This window comes from Bos grunniens, chromosome 18, assembly GCF_055505025.1.
Source record: "Bos grunniens cultivar Pamir isolate PY7600 chromosome 18, Bosgru_T2T1.0, whole genome shotgun sequence".
In the NCBI taxonomy this organism is placed as follows: domain Eukaryota; kingdom Metazoa; phylum Chordata; class Mammalia; order Artiodactyla; family Bovidae; genus Bos; species Bos grunniens.
In genome coordinates this window covers 10,826,356-10,849,848 of record NC_141182.1, presented here as the reverse complement: position 1 = coordinate 10,849,848, position 23,493 = coordinate 10,826,356, and the positions used below count along the sequence as shown (strand labels likewise).

The 23,493-nt window shown below is 50.5% G+C and overlaps 1 protein-coding gene across 7 annotated transcripts in view; it reads left to right on the top strand.

Moving 5' to 3' along the window:
• Window positions 1–3,799: 3,799 nt before the first annotated feature.
• MEAK7 (MTOR associated protein MEAK7) overlaps window positions 3,800–23,493 on the top strand; it is a 34,518-nt gene continuing 14,824 nt past the window's right edge. For 2 of the 7 annotated variants that reach the window (XM_086350138.1, XM_086350136.1), the window contains exons 1-6: window positions 3,970–3,999; window positions 5,965–6,106; window positions 15,354–15,529; window positions 17,013–17,243; window positions 17,596–17,740; window positions 21,196–21,624. In XM_086350138.1, the coding sequence (XP_086206264.1) occupies window positions 3,985–3,999; window positions 5,965–6,106; window positions 15,354–15,529; window positions 17,013–17,243; window positions 17,596–17,740; window positions 21,196–21,624 (1,138 nt within the window). In that variant the 5' untranslated portion in view covers window positions 3,970–3,984. Of the gene's footprint in view, window positions 4,000–5,964; window positions 6,107–15,353; window positions 15,536–17,012; window positions 17,244–17,595; window positions 17,741–20,122; window positions 20,278–21,195; window positions 21,625–23,493 lie in introns of those variants that run through there. The other 5 variants (XR_015145311.1, XR_015145310.1, XM_086350135.1 and 2 more) reach the window with 4 other exon arrangements.

The following is a 23,493-nucleotide window of genomic DNA, read 5'->3' as shown; positions in this document are numbered from 1 at the left end:
CCAGGAAGCATCTGATGGGTAGGAAGTTGGGGATGAGGATGGACAGAAAGAGCTTGGAAGACAGTAGACCCTTGATGCAGAAGAGGAAAATGTCCAGATGGCCTTGAGTTTTTTTTTTTTTAATTGAAGTACAGTTGATTTATATGCAATGTGTTAGTTTCAGGCATAGAGCAAAGTGATTCATATTATATATATATATTATATATATGTGTGTGTGTGTGTATATATATATTGTTTTTCAGATTCTTTTCCCTTATAGGTTATTACAACATATTGGGTATAGTTCCGTGTGATATACAGGAGGTTCTTGTTGGCTATTTTATATATAGTAGTATGGAGCTGTTCATCCCAAACTCCTAATTTATCCCTTCCCCCTTTCCCCTTTGATAACTGTTCATTTATTTTGTATGTCTGTGGGTCTATTTATGTTTTATAAATAAGTTCATTTGTATCAGTTTTTTTTAGATTCCACATATAAGTAATACCATATTTGTCTTTGACTTACTTAGTCTGATGATCTCTAGGTCTGTTCTTGTGCTACAGATGGCATTATTTCATTCTTTTTTATGGCTCAGTAATATCCCATTTGTGTACATGTGCTGCGTCTTCTTTATCCACTCCTGTCGATGGACACTTAGGTTGTGTTTCTATGTCTTAGTGGTAGGTGTTAGTTGCTCAGTTGTGTCTGACTCTTTGCGACCCCATGGACTGTAGCCTGCCAGTCTCCTCTGTCCATGGGATTTTCCAGGCAAGAATACTGGAGTGGGTTGCCATTCCCTTCTCCAGAGGATCTTCCCAACCCAGGGATTGAACCCTGGTCTCCTGCATTGCAGGAGAACTCTTTACCATTTGAGCTACAGGGAAGACCTGTCTTCTCTGTCTTGGCTATTCTAAACAGTGCTGCTGTGAACATAGGGATGCATGTGTTTTTTCAAATGATATTTTTCTCCAGATATATGCCCAGGAGTGGCATTGCTGGATTGTATGGCAACTCTGTAGTTTTTTAAGGAGCCTCCATACTGTTCTCTAGCTCTGCGCCCTTTGTAAGCCTGAAAGTCTCTGTGTATCTTTTAATAGCCCATCTGTTTTCCCACCATAGCCTCCCATTGTCCCGGTCTTTCTCCCCCTTATCTTCCCAAGCCTCTCCTCCACAACCACACTCCCCCCTCACGACTGTCCCCTCCCCTCAATTTAATCCTCCTCCTCCCCACTCATTCAGCGGGTGGAACTGAGTGATAACGGACCAGCGGCTGAGGGCGTGGACTGTGATGCTCACTGTCGTGTCACCACGCCTGGCCTGCTGTAGGTGGTCAGTACTGTCTGGGCACTTTTGACCAGCAGGGCTCAGCCCCACAGCTCCATGAGCACCAAGGTCAGCCCTGCAGCCTTACAGGTCAGGCCTGTTCACAGTGCATCGGGAATCCTGGACAGCTGAAACTGACAAAGGCAAAGAGAGTTTTCATACGATATTGTAGAACGGTGGAGTTTGGATGAAACTTTAAAAAAGCAGTGTTTTAACAGGCTTAGGGCCAAACAGAGTCAGGTGGGAAGGGGCCAGCATCCGGTCTGGGCTGCAGTGTGGACCCGGCTCCTGTTCCCATGGGAACCACGGAGTTAGGAGGGCTATGGACCATCATGGTCAGAAAGCACTTATCTGGATCTGTGCTTCAGTTGGAAATCCAGGCTGCTCCTGTGTCAAAGTTAAAATTCTCCCGTGGCAGAAAGTTTCATTCTGAATGGTAGAATTGCAAACAGCAAAGTTTCTGCTCATCTGTAATTTTAGAGTTCAAAGTTTCTTTTTGAGTAAAACAGTCACGACACAAGAAAGGGGGTTGTTATGACGCTTTACAGTGGCAGCTGCGTTTCCTGGAGAAGTGCGGTTCCTTGTAAACTTGAGGACAGCGAAACCTAGCAGCTGGTTTTATCTGTGTCTGTTACCCTGCCTGATCCTGTGATGCCATCTCTGTCTTGGGGGCAGGATAAGGACTTCTGTGCTGATTGTTCTATTGGCTCTGGCTGGAGGAGGGAAGGATCCTGTTATTGGGGTCTGGCCCAGATCAGGGGGCTCTGGGGACGCAGAGGGAAGTGGGTGGATGCAGGCCAAATCTTGGAGGTAAAACAGATCAGGAAGTAATGGAACATGGGGAGAGAAGCAGCAGGAGGGGCCTGGGGTGGTTTCAGGTCTCTGACTCAGGCCTGGAAGGTGGTGGCCAGCCCTTAGGAGGGAGGAGTCTGGGTTTGGCTGGGCTGAGTTTGAGGTGCAGCCTTGTGGATGTATGGGGTCAGGGTGCAGGCTAGACTATCAGTTGGACGTGAAGGCTGAGGGGTCTGCAGCACAGACAGGTGGGAAGTGAAGTCACCAGGAAGGCAGTCAGTGGAAGGAAGTGACCTCACGGAGGATGTGTGGAGTATAAATTATCGGGTAGGGGTGGGGGAGGAGAAAAGCCAGGGCTGATGACCTAGATCCCCAGGAAGGAGAGTTTTTATAAGGCAGGAATGCTGATTGTAAACTCCTGCATGTAAGGACTGGAAGTGCCCTGTTCAGTTCAGTTGCTCAGTCATGTCTGACTCTTTGTAACCCCATGAACTGCAGCACGCCAGGCCTCCGTGTCCATCACCAACTCCCAGAGCTCACCCAAACTCATGTCCATTGAGTTGGTGATGCCATCCAACCATCTCATCCTCTGTTGTCCCCTTCTCCTCTTGCCTTCAATCTTTCCCAACATCATGGTCTTTTCCAGTGAGTCAGCTCTTCGCATCAGGTGGCCAAAATATTGGAGCTTCAGCTTCAACATCAGTCCTTCCAATGAACACCCAGGACTGATTTCCTTTAGGATGGACTGGTTGGATCTCCTTGCAGTCCACAGGACTCTGAAGAGTCTTCTCCAACACCAAACTTCAAAAGCATCAATTCTTCCGCGCTCAGCTTTCTTTATAGTCCAACTCTCACATCCATACATGACTACTGGAAAAACCATAGCCTTGACTAGACAGACCTTTGCTGACAAAGTAATGTCTCTGCTTTTTATTTATTTATTTTTTTTCTGAGATGAGCTTCAGAAACAAACTTAGGGTGTTCTTTAAGAATTCAATTAAATTTTACATTAATATCACATAACAGCCAAAGACCTATCTAAGAGATGAGTCTTACTAGATGCAGACCTCCATTAACAAACTGGAATTTAACATTTTTTGAAATATCTTTTTCTCCCTGAAGTTACCCTCATTTTTATCATATAATCAAATTAAAGCTGGTTTGTTTGCAAAATAGGTCTGTTCTCACTAACTTTGGTCTGATGATTTATATAACCATGATTGATTATAGACTTTTTATTTTGCTGAAACATTTATAGAGTCTCAGACTGAACTTTAAAAAAAAAACAGGGCTGGGAAACACACCAAAGGCTTATCACAGATTTTGCCTAATAAATCTAGGTGAATTCTTCCATTTTTAAGGTTTCAAAAATTTCTTGAGATTTTTGAACCCATGAGATAACCTTCCTAACTCATTTGATAAACTTACTGGAAACCTAAGAATTTCCAACATTTGGAGGAGTCAGATAGAGAGAAAATATAATTGTTTTGTTTATAACGTTTAATTTTACCAAAGTATTGTCATAATTAGTTTGAGAGGAAGGTTTTCCCTACTCCCTGAAAACATAAGATTCAAACCCATAATTTTTCAGATAGAAACCATAAAAGTTATAAGCATATTCGGTGGTTCATTCAGTCCTTCTGTTAACTTTTGTGAAGTCATCAGGTTTTCAATTCTAGGTTGGTCATAGCTTTCCTTCCAAGGAGAGAAAGTGAAAATGAAGTCGCTCAGTCGTGTCCGACTCTTTGCCACCCCATGGACTGTAGTCTATCAGGCTCCTCCGTCCATGGGATTTTCCAGGCAAGAGTGCTGGAGTGGATTGCCATTTCCTTCTCCAGGGGATCTTCCCAATCCAGGAATCAAACCCGGGTCTCCCACATTGCAGGCAGATGCTTTACTATCAGGTAAGCGTCTTTTAATTTCGTGGCTGCAGTCACCATTTGCAGTGCCCTGTAGATTTAGTGAAAGGGCCCCTGCGGCCGGGTTTCAGTGGTTTGGGGAATGAATGGAAGGTTAATAAATCTGGACAGCAGTCCTTAGACATTATGGAGTGAAGCTGGGGTGGAGGGCATGGGGGTGGGCTACGGTGGGAGAAGCTAGACAAGGCCTGAGGGTCAAGGAGAGTTAATTTATCAGGACTGGACAGACTTAAGCACAGAGGAACCAGAGATCAAATTGCCAACATCCTCTGGATCATCGAAAAAGCAAGAGAGTTCCAGAAAAACATCTATTTCTGCTTTATTGACTACGCCAAAGCCTTTGACTGTGTGGATCACAATAAACTGTGGAAAATTCTTCAAGAGATGGGAATACCAGACCACCTGACCTGCCTCTTAAGAAACCTATATGCAGGTCAGGAAGTAACAGTTAGAACTGGACATGCAACAACAGACTGGTTCCAAATAGGAAAAGGAGTACGTCAAGGCTGTATATTGTCACCCCGCTTATTTAACTTCTATGCAGAGTACATCATGAGAAACGCTGGGCTGGAAGAAGCACAAGCTGGAATCAAGATTGCTGGGAGAAATATGAATAACCTCAGATATGCAGATGACACCACTCTTATGGCAGAAAATGAAGAGGAACTAAAAAGCCTCCTGATGAAAGTGAAAGAGGAGAGTGAAAAAGTTGGCCAAAAGCTCAACATTCAGAAAACTAAGATCATTGCATCTGGTCCCATCACTTCATGGGAAATACATGGGGAGACAGTGGAAACAGTGTCAGACTTTATTTTTTTGGGCTCCAAAATCACTGCAGATGGTGATTGCAGCCATGAAATTAAGAGACACTTACTCCTTGGAAGGAAAGTTATGACCAACCTAGATAGTATATTGAAAAGCAGAGACATTACTTTGCCAACAAAGGTCCGTCTAGTCAAGGCTATGGTTTTTCCATTGGTCATGTATGGATGTGAGAGTTGAACTGTGAAGAAAGCTGGTCACCGAAGAATTGATGCTTTTGAACTGTGGTGTTGGAGAAGACTCTTGAGAGTCCCTTGGACTGCAGGGAGATCCAACCAGTCCATTCTGAAGGAGATCAGCCCTGGGATTTCTTTGGAAGGAATGATGCTGAAGCTGAAACTCCAGTACTTTGGCCACCTCATGCGAAGAGTTAACTCATTGGAAAAGACCCTGATGCTGGGAAGGATTGGGGGCAGGAGGAGAAGGGGACGACAGAGGATGAGATGGCTGGATGGCATCACTGACTCGATGGACGTGAGTCTGAGAGAACTCCGGGAGTTGGTGATGGACGGGGAGGCCTGGTGTGCTGTGATTCATGGGGTTGCAAAGAGGCGGACACGACTGAGCGACTGAACTGAACTGAAGCACATGAAAATGCTCCTGAAAAGGACTGGTAGAGAACGCAGGCCGAAGTGAGGGTTCCCAGGAAGGGGTAGGGTCCGGGCTGTGGGGGAGCAGAAGTGGAGGGGACGGGGAAGCGGGAGCCCAGGCTCAGGGATGGGAGGCTGCGCCCAGGTTAGTTGAGGGGAGCGGAGGGGTGCCACAGTGGGTGGAGGGTCCCATTGCTGGGTGACCTGCCTCTCATTGGGTCTCCCTGGGGCCCGCTCTCGTCTCTCCCAGCTCCGCCCTCATCCCAGCCACACCCCCGCTGCTCCCACAGCCGCGGGTTTCTTCGCTTCAACCCAGAAAACCCCGCCATCCTCACGTGCTCCCTCCTGGCTCCTCCCCTCAGCCCTCAGCCACTCTCTTCCCGAGTCCGCTTCCAGCTCGCTTCCCAGCTCCTCCCCCGGCGCGGCACCTCGGGAGTCCCACCTCCTTTCTTCCTGCATCTGGCCCCGCCTATGGCCCCGCCCTCACCACTCCTGTGCATATCCATTGGCTGAATTTTTATTACGCTCCGCCCCCTAGACTTTCACTCCTGCGACTGGGACAGAGAGCTGTCTGTCAGCGCCGTCGCCTGGCAACGGGGTTGGGCCGCTCCAGAGGAAAATCTGGACTGCAACCGGAAAGGCAGATTCGGTGGACTCTGAGGAGGAGGGCCAGGACCTCGGTGAGCGGAGCGGTGGACTTGAGGCTGGGGGTAGGGGAAGGTCACCGGCCTGGGGGCCCAGAGGGAGCAGCCTGACCAGCGAAGTGATGGGGATGATGACCTTCGTCCCGGGAGCAGTTAGTGCCGGGGGGGGGGACCTGGGCCCTGACCCTTCCTGGCAGCCGATGCTTCTGCCTTGGGGTGGAGTGGGGAGTGATAGGGGGACAGCTGCGAGGGAGGATCTCCCCGCTAGGTCAGTTGGAGCACAGAATTACTCCTCTCCTACTTTTCTTTTCTTTTTTTTTTTTTTTTGTATTTTTATTTTATTTATGTATTTATTTTGGTGATGTTGGGTGTTCGTTACTGTGCAGGGGCTTCTCTAGTTACGTTGAGTAGGGGCTACTCTTCATTGTGGAGCACACGTCCTGGGCGCATGGGCTTCGGTAGCTGTGGCGCACGGACCTAGTTGCTCCACAGCCTGTAGAATCTTCTGAACCTGGGACTGAACCTGTGTTCCCTCCATTGGCAGCAGATTCTTTATCCACTGTGCCACCAGGGAAGTCCCTGGCTTTTCTTTAGAGAAGAAAAGGATTTACATCCATCCAAGAGTTCACCCCAGATTTTATACCCAAGGTGTAATCCAGGAGCAAAGGATACTAGTTTCCTGCAAGTGAACAGTCTTGCAGCAGAGCTGCTCTCCTGATCAGAATATAGGCCTGCTCTTTGTCTGTGGGCAATGATGTGTTTGGTCCCTTTGGAAAGAGGCTATGGCTTTGGTGTGGTGGGAGCATCCAGGCCTCAGCAGGCCTAGCTGTAGTTCCATTTAGCTGCAGCAGAAAACCCTGGGAACATTTTCCAGGATAAACGATCTTGATTTTGTTGTAACTTACATTGTGTTGTCTAAGTGAAAAATATTCCCTGGCTTTCCATCCTTTTATATAATGAGCACTTCACTATATTTGTGACATCTCAGAGTAGTTTTGTAGGGTGGTATATAACACAGAAATCCCATTAAATCATTGCCCATCTTTTGAGTATCTGCTAGGGTGTATTGGTTCCTCTTTCAGCTGTCTTAATTACGCTGCCTTCATTATTCTGTGCTGACTTTAGATACTGAAATTGTACATTCCTTATCAACTGTGTCACTGGACCATAGTATCAGTTGCTCCCAAAAGATGTTGCTGCTGCTACTACTGCTAAGTCGCTTCAGTCATGTCCAACTCTGTGCGACTCCAGAGACAGCAGCCCACCAAGCTCCCCCATCCCTGGGATTCTCCAGGCAAGAACACTGGAGTGGGTTGGCATTTCCTTCTCCAATGCATGAAATCCTCTCCTACTTTTCACGTCGTTGAGGTCAGAGGGTTCCAGGCCGATACTTGCCGGAAGGTCCCTAGGATGGAGGCCAGCTGTCAGGAGGGAGAGCGAGAAAGCTGTGTAGACTCGGGAAGAACTGTGGAGCATCTTCAGGAAGAGGCGAGGCAGGGGGGTTGTGTGCTGGAATGTATGCTGGGTTGGACACAACCTACTCGCTTTGTCCCAGGAGAGTGGAGCTGATGGCTAAATTCAGGGCAGAGAGGAGAGGAGGAGAAAGTGCCCCCCTGCAGATCAGTTACCAGGGCTCCCTGGAGGGAGGGAGGCTAGCATGGCTCAGGAGCAGGACAGGTCACCTTCTAGCCAGCAGGGACTCTGCGCAGCGGGCGGCTGGCCCAGGCTCAAGCTGACCCCTCCCAGAAGGGCTGCTGGTTCTGGGATGTAAACAAAGCTTGATGCAGATGAGGTGGTTGGAGTCTTCCCAGAAAAGGCGTACTGAGGGCCAGGTGACTGCTTCCAGGACCATGCTCCCTTGGAGGAGGTGGGGAGTCCAGGGTGTCTCCTGAGGACGGGAACCTTCGGAAAGGCCCTGAAAAGAGTCTGAGCCATCCTTGGATGCCAGCCAGTTTACTGTGGTCCATTCTGCAGGAAAAACAGCTCCTGGCTCCCTCCCCAGCACTGAGGGGTTTGTTTCTTCCAAGCTGGGCCGTTCTTCTTGTTGCAAGGCAGATGCATAGATCTGAGTTCAAGGTCTCAGATCTTGTTGCTTTGAGCTCATGTGTCTCCTCTGGCCTCCAGACCGCTGAGTTAAATGCCCTATGTTACCTCATTTAATCTTCTCCCCTTCCCCTCATTACAGGACTGGAGGCACTTTCCCTGTTTTATGAGGGCTGGAAATGGCTTAGTAACTTGCCCACAGTCACACCAACCAATGTCAGAACTTGAACTCAGATCTATAAATCTTTGCATCCCCTGTCCAGAGAGGCAAGCGCTGTGGAGGTCAGTGCACTCCAGTGCCGACCTGCTCTGCCCCTCAGCTCCACCAGTTTCTCATCCCCAGCCCTCCTGACATTGGGGGCGGGGTACTCTTTGTTGTGGGGACTGTCCTGTGCATTGTAGGGTATTTAGTAGGACCACTGGTTTCTAACCACTAGGTGGCAGCAGTGGCTAGAACCACAACCTCCCTGGCCTTGACAAGCAGACATCATTGCCAGCTGTCCCCTGGCAAACCACCCCCAGTTGAGAACCACTGGGGTTAGCAACCTTCAAGGAACATCTGGGTGTGTCCCCTTGACAGAGAACATGATATATGTAAACCTGCAGGAGACTCAGGCCAGCGCTGGGTGGTTTTATGGACAGCTAGTGATCAAATTGCCAATATCCGCTGGATCATAGAAAAAGCAAGAGAGTTCCAGAAAAACATCTATTTCTGCTTTATTGACTATGCCAAAGCCTTTGACTGTGTGGATCACAATAAACTGGAAAATTCTTCAAGAGATGGGAATACCAGACCACCTGACCTGCCTCTTGAGAAATCTGTATGCAGGTCAAGAAGCAACAGTTAGAACTGGACATGGAACAACAGACTGGTTCCAAATAGAAAAAGGAGTACGTCAAGGCTGTATATTATCACCCCGCTTATTTAACTTATATGCAGAGTACATCATGAAAAACGCTGGACTGGAAGAAACACAAGCTGGAATCAAGATTGCCAGGAGAAATATCAATAACCTCAGATATGCAGATGACACCACGCTTATGACAGAAAGTGAAGAGGAACTAAAAAGCCTCTTGATGAAAGTGAAAGTGGAGAGGGAAAAAGTTGGCTTAAAGCTCAACATTCAGAAAACAAAGATCATGGCATCCAGTCCCATCACTTCATGGGAAATAGATGGGGAAACAGTGGAAACAGTGTCAGACTTTATTTTTCTGGGCTCCAAAATCACTGCAGATGGTGACTGCAGCCATGAAATTAAAAGACGCTTACTCCTTGGAAGGAAAGTTATGACCAACCTAGATAGCATATTCAAAAGCAGAGACATTACTTTGCCAACAAAGGTCCGTCTAGTCATGGCTATGGTTTTTCCAGTGGTCATGTATGGATGTGAGAGTTGAACTGTGAAGAAAGCTGAGCGCCGAAGAATTGGTGCTTTTGAACTGTGGTGTTGGAGAAGACTCTTGAGAGTCTCTTGGACTGCAAGGAGATCCAACCAGTCCATTCTGAAGGAGATCAGCCCTGGGATTTCTTTGGAAGGAATGATGCTGAAGCTGAAACTCCAGTACTTTGGCCACCTCATGCGAAAAGTTGACTCATTGGAAAAGACCCTGATGCTGGGAAGGATTGGGGGCAGGAGGAGAAGGGGACGACAGAGGATGAGATGGCTGGATGGCATCACTGACTCGATGGACGTGAGTCTGAGAGAACTCCGGGAGTTGGTGATGGACGGGGAGGCCTGGTGTGCTGTGATTCATGGGGTCACAAAGAGGCGGACATGACTGAGTGACTGAACTGACTGACTGCCAGGAAAAAAAAGTCTGTTGCACGGATCAAGGTTCACCGAGGACTGTCCTGTGAGAAAACCATTTCAGGGACTGAAAGTTCAGAAATGTGCATTTGGGGAGAAGTAAGGACACATCGAAGGTTTCAGTTCCTTCCCAAAGTTAATTGAAGAGGCTTCAGGCCTGATTCAGGTGATGGCGTCCAGGCAGGATGAACTTGGGAACGCTGTACCACTGCCGTTACTTCATCCTGCCTTTCGGGGGCCTTTTTAGCAGGAGGCGGGGCCTCCTTAGAGCTGTCTTTTCTTTTTAAATTGCATTCACTTATTCAACCATTCAGCCGGTTTTTATTATTATTATTACTTTTATTTATTTATTTTTAGCTGTGCTGGGTCTTAGTTGCTGGGTGGGTTTTTCTCTAGTTGTGGCGAGCGGGGGCTGTTCTCTAGTTCTGGTGCTCGGGTTTCTCATCTCAGTGGCTTCTTTCGTTGTGGAGCATGGGCTCTAGAGCACGCCGGCTTCGGTAGTTGCAGCTCCCTGGCTCTAGAGCTTGGGCTCAGTAGTTGAGGTGCACAGGCTTAGTTGCTCCGCGGCACGTGGGGTCTTCCCAGATCAGGGATCAAACTCGTGTCTCCTGCATTGGCAGGCAGATTCCTCACCACCGAGCCACCAGGGAAGCCTCCTAGAGCTGTCTTGAGATGCGTCCTCTCACCGGTGCCCTGTGGACACCCAGACTGGTGGGCTGAGGGAGCGTGGCCCCAGAGGCTGCCCTTGTCCCAGCTCTTCTTGACTCCAGGCCTGTGGCTCCAGCCAGGCCTGTGGCTCCGGCTGCAGGCTGCCACACCCCGTTCTCCCTCCTCCTGGAAGGAAATCCAGTGTTGCCGGCTGCCCCGCTTCTGGGCCTTTCCTGGCATGTCCTCCAGGCGCGGCCCTGAGCTCCTATGCCATGGGCTGCACGTCTCCTTGCGTTCCCCGCCTCCCCCCCCAACCCCCGCCCCGGTCTTCCCTGCAGGCGCCTCGCCCAGCCTCCGTCCTTTCCCGCGGGTGTTCAGACCCCCTGGAGGCCAGGCTGCTGTCTCCAGACAGCAGTGGAGGAGCCTGTTTCTGGTGGATCAGAGGAGGGGGCTGGGTAGAGGCAGAGGAGCGCCTGCCTTGCTCTGCAGCCGCCTCAGGCGCCCTCCCCACACCAGACCTCGCCTGGACAACCCTGGGTTTGCCCTGCACCTTTGTGCACTGGGTCTGCTTCCTGGGTGAGCCCCCCCGGGTGCTGGAAACCCAGCCGGAATGTGTCCTTCAGGACACATCCTCGCCGCCCCCCTGTGTTCTGCTCACCCCCTCCCCACTGATCTCCACAGCGTTTGCTCCACGGGACACTCCTGCAGGCCCTGTCTGAGGCTTCTGTCTGCTTGCCCTCTGATGGGGCCTAGCCCAGGCGACACTGTCATCTGTGGAAGGACTTAGATGCCCGTGCCGGTGTAAGGAAAGCCAGCATCCTGGAGGCAGCGGGCCCCGTGACCTGGGGGGACAGCCCCCGGCTGCACTGGGTCCTCAGCCGTGGAATACCTGAGGACGTCTGAGGAGAGGCGTTTACGGGGCAGTGGGCTTTCAGCCCCAGCCATCCCCCTTAAAGAGGCTGGTAGCCCCCGAGAGAGTGATTCCTTGGTCCAGAGACAGGAGGCCGCTCTCCCAGGATGTGGGGAATCTGAGGTGCGGCATTTAGAGGCATCATCATTGAAAGGGCTGGAGGTGGTGTCAGCTGGATCCCCCGTCCCATCAGCTCTCCCTGGGGACCCAGGCGCCATGGGCTGTGGGGTGCAGAGGCGGGGAGGGGCCGGTCACCGGTGGTGAACTGAGGGCACTGATCCAAGGGGCCCCTGAGTGCCTGGGGCCTCAGGGTGTGTCTCGTGGGGGCCAAATGTGGGGGACCCGGGCCAGGCCAGCCTCCTGGAGTTTGCACCCAGGATCTCATGAGGTGGTGGGGAATGGGCTGTCCACCTGAGGGGCAGGCGAGGAACGACAGGCCTTGGACCAGCGCGTCCGCGTGTCCACATGTGCCAGGCTGGCTTAGGTGTCAGCCGCCAGGTGGCCTTGGAGCAGAGTCTCCTTTATGATTTTCAGATTCTACGGGTGGATGAGTCAGGCATGACCCTGGGGGTGGGTGGGAGGTGGAGGTGGGGTCCAAACAGAGTGAGCAAGGAGGGGTCTGTGTCCCTCAGGGCAGCAGTCAGTTCTCTGAAAGTCAGGAACGCTGGGTAGTCTTGGAACCCGAGGCTGAGTAGATGGTGAGGTGTGCAGAGGTGGGCAGGAGGGCCCTCCGAGCCAGACGGGGGGCCCAAGGGAACTGCTCACGGGGACTGGCATCTGATGTTCCTAGTGGACCACACGCATCTGACAGGTCGGCCTTGGGAGCCCACCGGGGTGGGCACAGCTGTCAGCTAGCCTGGAGGGTCCAGCTCTGAGGTGGAGCTGTGCTCACATCTTAAAAACACCTGTTCAGAAGGCAGTCATCTGTCCTAACATGTGAGTCATGGGCCTTCTCTTGTCACAAACCTTCAGGTTTTCTAGAGGAAGTAAAAAGGTGTGATGACCTTTGGTATGAAGACCCTGAGAACAAACTGGAATTCTTAGAGTGTATTTTTATACACTTGCATTTTCAGGATTTCAGCAGGATAACAAGATAGGGATGCAGGGAAGGTTGAGGGATAAGTTTTCGGTGATTTGATAAATTAACAGAGATCTTGAGAGAAATCTTGAATTGCCCTGCTTGCGGAGGGTATGAATCTGAAAATATTTTTGACTAAAGCTGTTGTGGATTTACCAGTAATGTAAGCAAAGCGGGGGTGGCAACAAGCAGAAGCAAAACCACAGGCAGATCAGGTCACTGTGCTGGGTCCCAAAATAACCCACAGCCCCCTTCCCGGTCAGAACAGTGCAGATGGCTCATCTCCTCAGCACGTCCTACGCGATCAGGTGGTTTCTTGGGCTCTTAGAAGAGTTGACAAAGAGGACGGGTCTGCCTTGGCAAGGCCGCTTGGGCTGTGCCCCCCGAGGGAGACCAGGCACCAGCTGGTGCCGCCCCCTGTATCTCAGAGATAAGGAAGCCTCTTGCAGACTGGAACCTGAGCCGGGGGCCGGAGGCTTTCCTTTTCAGCTCTTAAGCTGCTGAGAAAGCTGAGAAGTGGAAGCATGTAGATCAAATGGCCTGTGAATGACAGCCCCAAACTGCATTGTGTAAGCCCCTGTTTCCAGCAGCCAAGTGTGTTGGAGCCCTCCTAGGAGCCCTGTGCTGGAAACCTCCTCTGAAGGGCAGATACCCTCCCCTGCCCCACGATGGTGGGATTGAAAATAGGGAAGAATGTTGGAGAGCATGTGGAGAAATGGGAACCCTCACGCTTTGCTGCTGGGAATATAAAACGGAAAACAGTTTGGTAGTTCTTCAACAAATAAACATTAGGTTATACGACCCCACAATTCCATTCCTAGGTATATCCATCCCCCTTCCAGTTTGAAAATAGGGACTTGAACAAGTACATGTATACATATGTTCACAGCACCCTCAAGATAGAAAATAGCTCAAATGTCCATCAACAGCTGGATGGATAAGCCAAACACAGTATCTTCATAACTGGAATATTACTCACCCGTCAGAAGGAATGAGTCCTATTCATGCTACAATATGGATGAACCCTTAAAATGTTATACTGAGTGAAGAAAGCCAAGCCCCAAAGACCACGTGTTGGATGATTTCATTCACACGAGGTGTCCAGAACAGGCAGCTCCACAGGGACAGCGTGTTAGTGGTTGCTAGGGCCTGGGGAGCCTGGAATGGGGTGTGGCCCCTAATGGCTGTGGAGTTTCTTTTCGGGTCATGGAAATGTTCTGGGTCTAGAGGGAGGTGGTGGTCTCACCACACTGTGCATGTACCAAATGCCACTGAGTCGCTCACTTTGAAATGGGTCATTTTATGTTGTTATGTGAATCTCACTTCAGTAAGAAGAAAGGCCCCACATGCACCCCACTTCCTCTTGAGGTCTGTGATCCACGCTCCACCTGGATTGTGGACAGCCTGCCCCCTCCATGTGACCTGGGGGGAACCTATGGGCTGTTGCTTTGTGGGGGTGCCCCTCTCCCCAGCAGTTTGACCTGGTGGGTCCCAGATGAAGTCTAAAGACAGGAGTTAGGAGGTTGTGGCCCTCTGCCTCCTGTGTGGTTGTTTCATCTCGATTGTGCTTTTCTGTCTGAATCGCGCATCGGATTGCGCTGGACCCCTTTCTGTGATGAGGTCTGGGACCCAAATGCAGCCCCTGGGCCACCTGCCTTTGGCTGCCAGCCTCTTTTAGTATCCCTCCCAGAGATGAGGCCTGGGCTGGGTTCTCACAGCTTTGGTCAGCGTGTACCATGATGCCATCCATCTGAGGTTGGGCTGTGACTATTCCCACTTTACGAACGAGGAACCTGGGGCACAGAGAGTTTCGGTCACTTGCCTAAGGCTGCCCAGCCACCAGGAGAAGCCAGGATCGCAAAGGAAGAACGTGTCCCACGGCACTTCTGCTCTGTAGGTGATATTTGCAAGGTGTTGATTTTATTTAAATATGTGTAATCATCCACCCTTATGGATTATTTTTTCAACTCAGGTTTTTAAAAAAATGAATATTTAGATTAAAATCCTGATTTTTCTACCTTTTAGTTACACTAGCTTAGAAACTATTTTGGAACAAAGAAATCCAGACGGTTGGCGGTTATGAGCAGGCTTTGAGAAGGCAGAGGAATCTGATTGAGTTTTCGCATTTTATTTGTGTCAACTAATTTGTCCCCTAGAGAAGGAAGTGGCATCCCACTCCGGTATTCTTGCCTGAAGAATCCCCATGTACAGAGGAGCCTGGTGAGCTACAGTCCATGGGGTCACAAAGAGTCGGACATGACTGAGCAACTAAAAAAATAATAATAATTTTTACCACATTGAAACGCTACATAGGTCTGCATTTTTGCTGCGTTTTGCAAGTAAATCAATGTTGCTTACTTTGACCATATAATTATTGACATTTATTTTCTATGATGGACATATTTGGGGCTTCCCTGGTGGTCCAGTGGTTAAGATGCCACACTTTCAACGCAGGGGGCATGGGTTCAATCCCTTGTGAGGGAACTAAGATCCCACATGGCATGCGGCAATAAAATAAGATAAAACAGCAAAATAGTTAAAATATATATGTGGTTTAGTCGCTAAGTCGTGTCCGTCTCTTGCGACCCCATGGACTGTAGCCCACCAGGCTCCTTCTGTCCATAGGATTCGCCAGGCAAGGATACTGGAGTGGGTTGCCATTTCCTTCTCCAGGGGACCTTCCTGACTCAGAGATCAAACCTGGGTCTCCTGCACTGCAGGCGGATTCTTTACCGACTGAGCCACCTATACATATTTGATTTCTGTCTCTAACGGGTGTGAACTTCTCTCCTGCAGAGTCCCACCGGCCACAGGGACAGATGGGGAACAACAAGAGTTGCCCAGGACAGGAGTGCTCCTCACGGTTTCTCCCCGCGGAGCAGGCCGAGGTCAACAGGCTGTTCGATGCTCTGTCGTCGGAGAAGCTTGGCTCCAGTGCCTCGCCCAGATCCTTCTCTCTGCAGGCACTGAAGGCAAGGGTAACAGCTGGGAGTTCATGTTTAATTTGGAGCAGGAGTCAGGCTGCTGCTGACCCTCAGCTCCTGAAGGCAGGTGTGGGAACACAGAGAGATGTGTTTTCCGAGAAGAAACAGATCGGACCTACTTTCAGCCTTGTGGGCTCCGTGGTCGGTGTGGCAGCTGCTCCACTCTGCCTTCATCTCACACTGTGCAGGGACTTTTCCCACTTGAGGTTGACCAGAGGTTGCTGACTGCTTCCCGTCTCTTGCACCACCATCCCCTGATTTCTCCTTGCAGTGGGTGAGGGGCTGCCCAAGCTGTATTTGTGGGTCTGATAACTGCCAAGTCTCAAGTCCACCTTGGCCTTCCGGATTTGTTAAGTGTTTGACGTCCTAGGAATTTTGTTGTTTCCCCAACAAAATAATGAAGTTTCAGGGTCAGGGTGCACCTGACGAGGAGTGACTGCCCACTTCCCCATCTTTTTGCTCCGCTCCATGGGGCTCTTAACCGCGTGTGTTCGGGTGCTCAGGGTGCGGCAACATCACAGACATCTTTGGGCCATCTGGTGACTTTACAATCTTGTGTGAGTTTGAGGTGAACAACAAAATGAGTCAGTTATACAAATATGTGCACCCACTCCCTTTTAGATTCTTTTCCCATATAAGTCATTACAGAGGACTGGGTAGAATTCCCTGTGCTATACAGCAGCTCCTTGTTAGTTACCTATTTTATATGTGTGTGTGTGTGTGTGTTAGTCGCTCAGTTGTGTCCGACTCATTGCGACCCCATGGACTGTAGCCCACCAGGCTCCTCTGTCCATGGAATTCTCCAGGCAAGAATACTGGAGTGGGTAGCCCTTCCCCTCTCCAGGGGATCTTCCCAACCCAGGGATAGAACACAGGTCTCCTGCATTGCAGGTGGATTCTTTACCGTCTGAGCCACCAGGGAAACCCTGTTTTATATATAGTAGAGTTTATATGTCAGTCCCAATCTCCCAGTTTATCCCTCCCCCACTTTCCAATGCATATTGAGCACAAAGAACTTGGAGAGATAGTTAATATATCTGGAAGTCCCTAATCTAGAGGAGACCAATGTAGCACTACACAGGCCGTATGTTCCATGTGGAAATAAATTCAGATATGCAAATGACAGCTGCTGGAACTAGAATGGAGAAGATGTTAGCAAAGTGAAAAGCAGCCAATGGCCAGAGGCAGGAAGGACATGGCCAGTCTGGGGAGACTGGGAAGTCTGGAGGGCAGGATGGGAACAGATGACGGAAGAGTTAGATGGCCAAGATGAGCCATGGGCCGGGACACGTTAGGTATGTGGGTCCTGGGGTGGTAGGACACCCTTAGTGGGCAGAGATGGTGCACCAGGGGTCTGGGAAGGTTCTCTGCTGGTGGCAGCAGTCGGTCTTGGTCCCTTAGCTGTTTTCCCGTCATCCTACTGTGTCTGACTTGCACTCTGTCTGGGTTTTTCACCCGCTTGTCCCCACAGGACCATGTGGGGGACGCTCTTCCCCCAGAGATGGTCACCAGACTGTTCGAGGGCATGCGGAGGGTGGATGGCAGCGGGAAGGCGAAGGGGCCCAGCGAGCGCGTCTCCCAGGAGCAGTTCACAGCGTCCATGTCCCACCTGTTGAAAGGAACTGCCGAGGAGAAGAGTCTCGTGATCCTGAACATGATTTCTGCCTCAGGAGGTCCCGTGAAAGCAAGAGATGTCCACAAGGTGAGGGGCCACCAGGTACTTCGCAGCCACCCCAGGCAGTGTTGGTGTCCTTTGGTGGGGGGCTCAGGATGATGCAGCAGCTGGTGGAGGCCTTGTGCAGAAGTCCCCCCTGGGGGGCCCTGGACCACGTAACCGGTTGAGGTCAGAACTCCCGGACAAAGAGGCGTCAGCCAACTAGACCAGCCGAGGGCATCATTGGAAAACTGAATAACTACCACGTCACGTGGTTCTTCCCACTCTGGGGTCCGCCACGTTGGCCTCAGTGAGACAAGACGCCCTTCTCTGTGTTGATCTGATGTAGGTCCGAGGTACAAGGGTGGTGCGATTAACGGTGAAATTGTGATCTTCCAAGTTTACAGAGGACTTGGTTGGCTCTGTGGTGCACGTGCTAAGCTACAGACGGCAGCTGCGAGGCTGGAGTCAGAAGCCACCCCCAGGCTCCCCATCCAGGGTGCAGGTGCTGGCTGCCCAGCTGTGCTCCGAGATGAGGCTTCAAGGCAAGTGCCCTGCCCTAGTCCCTAGACCTTGGCGTTGGAGCGTGGTTCCACGCCATCTTGTATTCAAGTTTAAAGTCAGCAAGTGTGCGTCTTCCAAACTCGAAGGACCGTTGCGATTATCTCTTCCTTGGCATACAGTTGTTTATAGTATTTCCTCATAATCCTAATTTCTGCCAGGTCCGTAGTGACGTCTCCACCTCCATTTCTGATGTTAGTCATCTGAGCCTTCTCTTTTTTTTCTGGGTCAGTCTAGCTAAAGGTGTGTTCACTTCTTGCTATGTTCAAAGAGGCAGCTTTTGGTTTTGTGGACTTTCTCTGTTGTCTAACCTCTATTTCATTTATCTTCAAGTCTTTTATTTCCTTTCTTCTGCTTCTTTTAGATTCCTTTAGATTTAGTTTTGTTTTTCCTTTTTTTTTTTAATTGAAGTATCGTGGATTGTGTTATGTTGTGTTGATTTCTGCTGTACAGCAAAGTGACTCATTTAGATTAAATATATTCTTTTCCATTATAATTTGTAACAGGATATTGAATATAGTTCCCCGCGCTCTACAGTGGGACATTGTTGTTTATTCCGTGCTGTATATGATAGTTTGCATCTGCTAATCCTGACCTCGGGCTTCCCAGATGGTGCAGTAATGAAGAGCCCACCTGCCAATGCAGGAGACACAAGAGACGCGGCTTGATCCCTGGGTCAGGAAGATCCCCTGGAATTGGAAATGGCAACCTGCTCCAGTACTCTTGCCTGGGAAATCCCATGGACAGAGGAGCCTGGTGGGCTACAGTCCATGGGGTTGCAAAGAGTCGAACATGACCAAGCGTGCATGCAGCATACACGCGCAGCCCCAACCCCCCAATCCGTCCTCCCCATCGGCAGCCACACATCTGTTTGCTGTGTGTGTGCGTCTGTTTTTGTTTCACAGATGTATTGGCCTGTGTCGTTTTTCAGATTCCACCTATAAGTAATATCATTCTTTGTCTTTCTCTTTCTGACTTCCTTCACTCAGTATGATCATCTCTGGGTCCATCCATGTTACTGCAAATGGCCTTACTTTGTTCTTTTTTATTGCTGAGCAATATTCTGTCGTATGTATGCACCACATCTTCTTTATCCACTCCTCTGCCAGTGGGCACTCAGGTTGTCTCCGTGTCTTGGCTGTTGTGCTGCTATGAGCCTTGGGGTGCATGGATCTTTTTGAATTATAGTTTTGTCTGGGTGTGTGCCCAGGCGTGGGATTACTGGATTATGTGGTAGCTCTGTTTTTAGTTTTCTGAGGAACCTCCATACTGTTCTCTACAGTGGCTGTACCAGTTTACGTTCTTACCAACAGAGTAGGAGGGTTCCCTTTTCTCCACACCCTCTCCAGCATTTATATTTTGTAGATTTTTTGGACCACGGCCTGTAGATGTATTCTTTTCTCACTTACTTGATTTGGCTGCACTGGGTCTCATTGCAGCGTGCAGGCTTTCTCTGATTGTGAGTGGGGCCGCTCTCTCGTTGTGGCGCGTGGGCTTCTCATTGTGCGGCGTCTCTTGTTGCAGAGTGTGGGCTCCAGGCACACGGACTTCAGTAGTTGTGGCACGCGAGCTCAGTAGCTGTGTCACGCGGGCCCTAGAGCACATGGGCTCAGGGCTTGTGGTACATGGGCTTGGTTGCTTTGGGTCATGTAGGATCTTCCCAGACTAGGGATCAAACCCATGTCTACTGCCTTGGCAGGCGGATTGCTAACCACTGGACCACCAGGGAAGTCTTGTAGGTGTGTTCTTGATGTCTTTGTGGGAAGAGGTGAGTTGATGTCTTGTTACTCTGGCATCTTGATTCCGATGTCTAGTTTGGTTTTCTTCGTCCAGTTTCTCAAGGTAGGAGGTTAGGTTATTGGTTTGAGGTCTCTCTTCTTTTTCATATAGGCATTTATGGCCGTGCGTCTCCCTCTAAGCTCTGCTTTAGCTGAATCTCATCAGTTTTCTATGTTGTGTTCTTGTTTTCATCCAGCTCAGTGTTTTCTGACTTCCTTCATGATTTATTCTCTGGCCTATTGGTTGTTTAGAGGTATACTCTTTAATTTCTATATATTTGTGAATTTCCCAAATTGCCTTCTGAGTTGTAATTTTATTATGTGTGATTGAAGAACATACATTACATGACTTCAGTTCTTCTCAGTTTATCAAGGCATGCTTTATGACCTAACATATGGTCTGTTCTGAAGAATATTCCAGACCTGCTGGAGAAGAATGTGTTCTGCTATTGTTGGCGGAGAAACAGTATATATTTCAATCTACTTGGAATTTTAAAATATCTTGAGGTGAATCTTGTAGCTTTGTTGACGTATAAAACAAAGTTGACTTATTTTATAAAAGCGTTACTGATTTATTATAAAGCTGGATTTCTAAACACAGTGTGAAAAATTAAACGAGATATTTGGAACTTGGAAAGAATAATAACACAATCTACTGTGAATATATGAGGCCGTCATATATGGATGAATTCCCAATAGTTTGTCTTCTGGTGCCACTGCCATGCCACCTCTGTTCTTAGTAGGTAAGAGACGGAAATCAGAAGCATGGGTGTTGGTTAGAACAATGAAGCATAATTTGTAGTTAATGAAACCCGTTCTCCCCAGATAAATTGAGGGGTGCCCAGGAAGTTACTAACCACTACCCTGATGTAAGGCTTCCCTGGTGGCTCAGTCAGTAAAGAATCCGCCTGCCAATGAAGGTGACCAGGGTTCGATTCCTGGGTCAGGAAGATTCCCTGGAGAAGGGAATGGCAACCCACTCCAGTATTCTTGCCTGGGAAATCCCATGGACAGAGGAGCCTGGTGGGCTACAGTCCAAGGGGTCGCAAAGAGTCAGGCATGGCTTAGCGACTACCCCACCACCACCCTGACATAGCTGGAGGACAGTGGACGTCTGAATCCTTCCCAAATGGCTTTGTTAAACTAGTGGCTTTGGTGTAGCCAGCCCTCTCAGGAACGGGTGTGGGGAGTTTCAGGGCCCCAGGGGGAGGGTGTAACTGTCTTCTGGGCCTCTGAAATGCAGCTGGGAATGCAGAGAAAAGATAAGAGCATTGATGTTGAGTTGTTTAGATGAGCACCGTCCAACAGGGGTAGGATGTGAACTGCAAAGCAAACCACATGTGAAATTTTAAATATTCTAGTAACCACGTGAAAATAGCAAAAAGAAACAAGTGAGATTAATTTTAAGAAAATTTCCAAAATATACTTTAACCTTGGCTATGTTAAAAAAAAAAACAACAACAACAACGAGTTATTTTACACTCTTTTTTTGTTTCACACCAAGTCTTTGAAACGGGGCGTGCATTTTACACTCACCACGCATCTCGATGCGGACGAAGCGCAGGCGTGGCTCCCCTATTGGACAGAGCAGGTTCAGGAAAGCAGACGGGAGGCGATGTCATGGCCCCCCCACCCCCCAGCACTGTTTTCTCCTCCACTAGGTGGCGGGAAGCTTCTGGGGCCTCAGTGGTTGGACCGCGACTGTGACCAGGCCGTGCTCGAGGACTGGGTGTTCCGGGCTCACCACGTGGCCACGTTTCTGAGCCTGGTCATCCACCAGGGCTTCCTCCTCCTGCGCTCGTCCCTCAAGCTGGCCACCCTGGTCCCCGAGCGCCAGGTGGACCCGCAGCGGGAGTTCGCCAGCGTCCTGGACGTCCTGTCCGTCATCTACGTCAACTCGCACCTGCCCCAGGAGCGGCGGCTCAGCTGGCGCCTGCTCTTCGCGACCGAGCTCCACGGGAACAGCTTTGCGCAGCTCTGCGGGCGCATCGCACACGGGGGGCCCTGCCTGGTGCTTCTCGAGGACAGCGACGGCCACGTGTTCGGAGGCTTCGCCTCCTGCTCCTGGGAAGTCAAGCCTCAGTTTCAAGGTGAGACTGGGCTGCCTGAGCCCCATGTTGGTAGCGCAGTGCTGGCAAGTTCTGGTCCGTCGGCCACCACGTGGAGACCTCTGAGCCCGCCAGAGCGCATGCGCTGTTTCTTCCATCTCCTCTCCCAAGCGTTTTTTTCTAGACGTGTTTGGGAGGATGGGGAAGCACGGTGTTTATGGAGGTTTAACTTAACGGATTTCTATATAGACTCTGGCTGCTGTGTCAGGTCGGAGAAAGCAATGGCACCCCACTCCAGTACTCTTGCCTGGAAAATCCCATGGAAGGAGGAACCTGGTGGGCTGCAGTCCATGGGGTTGCTAGAGTCGGACACGACTGAGCGACTTCACTTTCACTTCTCACTTTCATGCATTGGAGAAGGAAATGGCAACCCACTCCAGTGTTCTTGCCTGGAGAATCCGTGCCACTCCAGTGTTCTTGCCTGGAGAATCCCAGGGACGGGGGAGCCTGGTGGGCTACCGTCTATGGGGTCGCACAGAGTCGGACACGACTGACTGAAGCGACTTAGCAGCACCAGCAGCAGCAGCTGGGTCAGGTAAGCCGGACAGGTGTCCTCACCCCTGGATTTCAGGTGAGGAAACAGCAGCTCAGCATCATTAAATGGTGCAGTGCTGTCCAGCAGGGGTGTGTTAGGGTTTTCCTTTTTTTTTTTTTTTACTGGGGAGCCGGCCATATCAGCACCCTCTGCCGACACCCACCCATGCCCCAGACTTGCAGGAGGACCGCAGGAGCCCAACTCTGGCTCCGCTGTCTGTACACACGGTTTAGGACAGAGAGCTGCTTGCCCACCTTGTCACAGCATCACGGGGAGGGGTCCCTGGGGGTGAATAGCTGGGTCTCTGTGATTGGAAGCTCTGCTCGAGGGCGTGGAAGAACAGCCCCGAGAGTCATTACTATCTAGACGAAACTTGCACGTCTTCCAGCTCCTCTCGTATTAACCCAAAGGTCAGCTCTGCTGTGTCTCCAGCTTTCATTTACGAGAGCAGCATTCATTCGTCTGCTTGAAGAATTGTGGGAAAAAGCAGTTACCAGGTTTTCAGACGTGAGCTCTTTCTGTCGTGAAGCGTGAGGCCAGGATTCCAGCAGGGGGCAGCCCAGCCTCGCAAATGCCTTTCAGGACCTGGGCCTTTCTCGTCTGTTGGTCCCCCAGTCACCTCAAGTATTTGTGCCTTGAAGAGACACCCACAGCGTCACTCTGTTTCCACTTCTGCTGGCCGAGGGGCAGCCAAAGGCCTGCAGCGCTGGGCGGAGTCCGGCTCCATCCTGGGCGGGGTGCTTTACCCTTTCTGCTGGGGTTCCCAGAACCATGGGGAGGGCAGCCTGTAAACCGTAGGGTGATGGGGGTGGTGTGGTGGTGGCAGTCGGGCGAGGAGGCCCCTGTGGGACTGCCGCCTTTGCAGGTCCTGTGACTCCTCGGTGCTTGCCCTGCACCCTGGAGTGGAGGGTCGTCTTCCCCAGGTGGCCCTTCCCTCTGGGTGTGGATCCCAGAATGGACTAGCATGGGGTCCTTGCTCTGTGGCCCCGGCACCTTACTTAGCACCAGGAGCCAGTGAACACTGGCTGAAAGGCAGCCTTGGGACCAGCAGGGGAAGTGATGGTCCCGGGGCTGCGGGTGGGACCAGGCCGTTACTTGAGGCGAGACCCATCCTTCTGGGGCACATGGACTCAAGCCTGAGTCTTTAGCCTGGAGGGCAGCCCTGTGTCTCCCGGTCCCGATGGCCTCCCCAGGCTCACCTCACTTCATCCCCTACTCCAGCGCCCACAAACCTTGCTCTACAGCTGGGGGGTCCCGCTGTTCCCTCATGCCTGCCATGCGGGGGTCCCTCCTCCACGGAGGGGCCCTCACCCGGC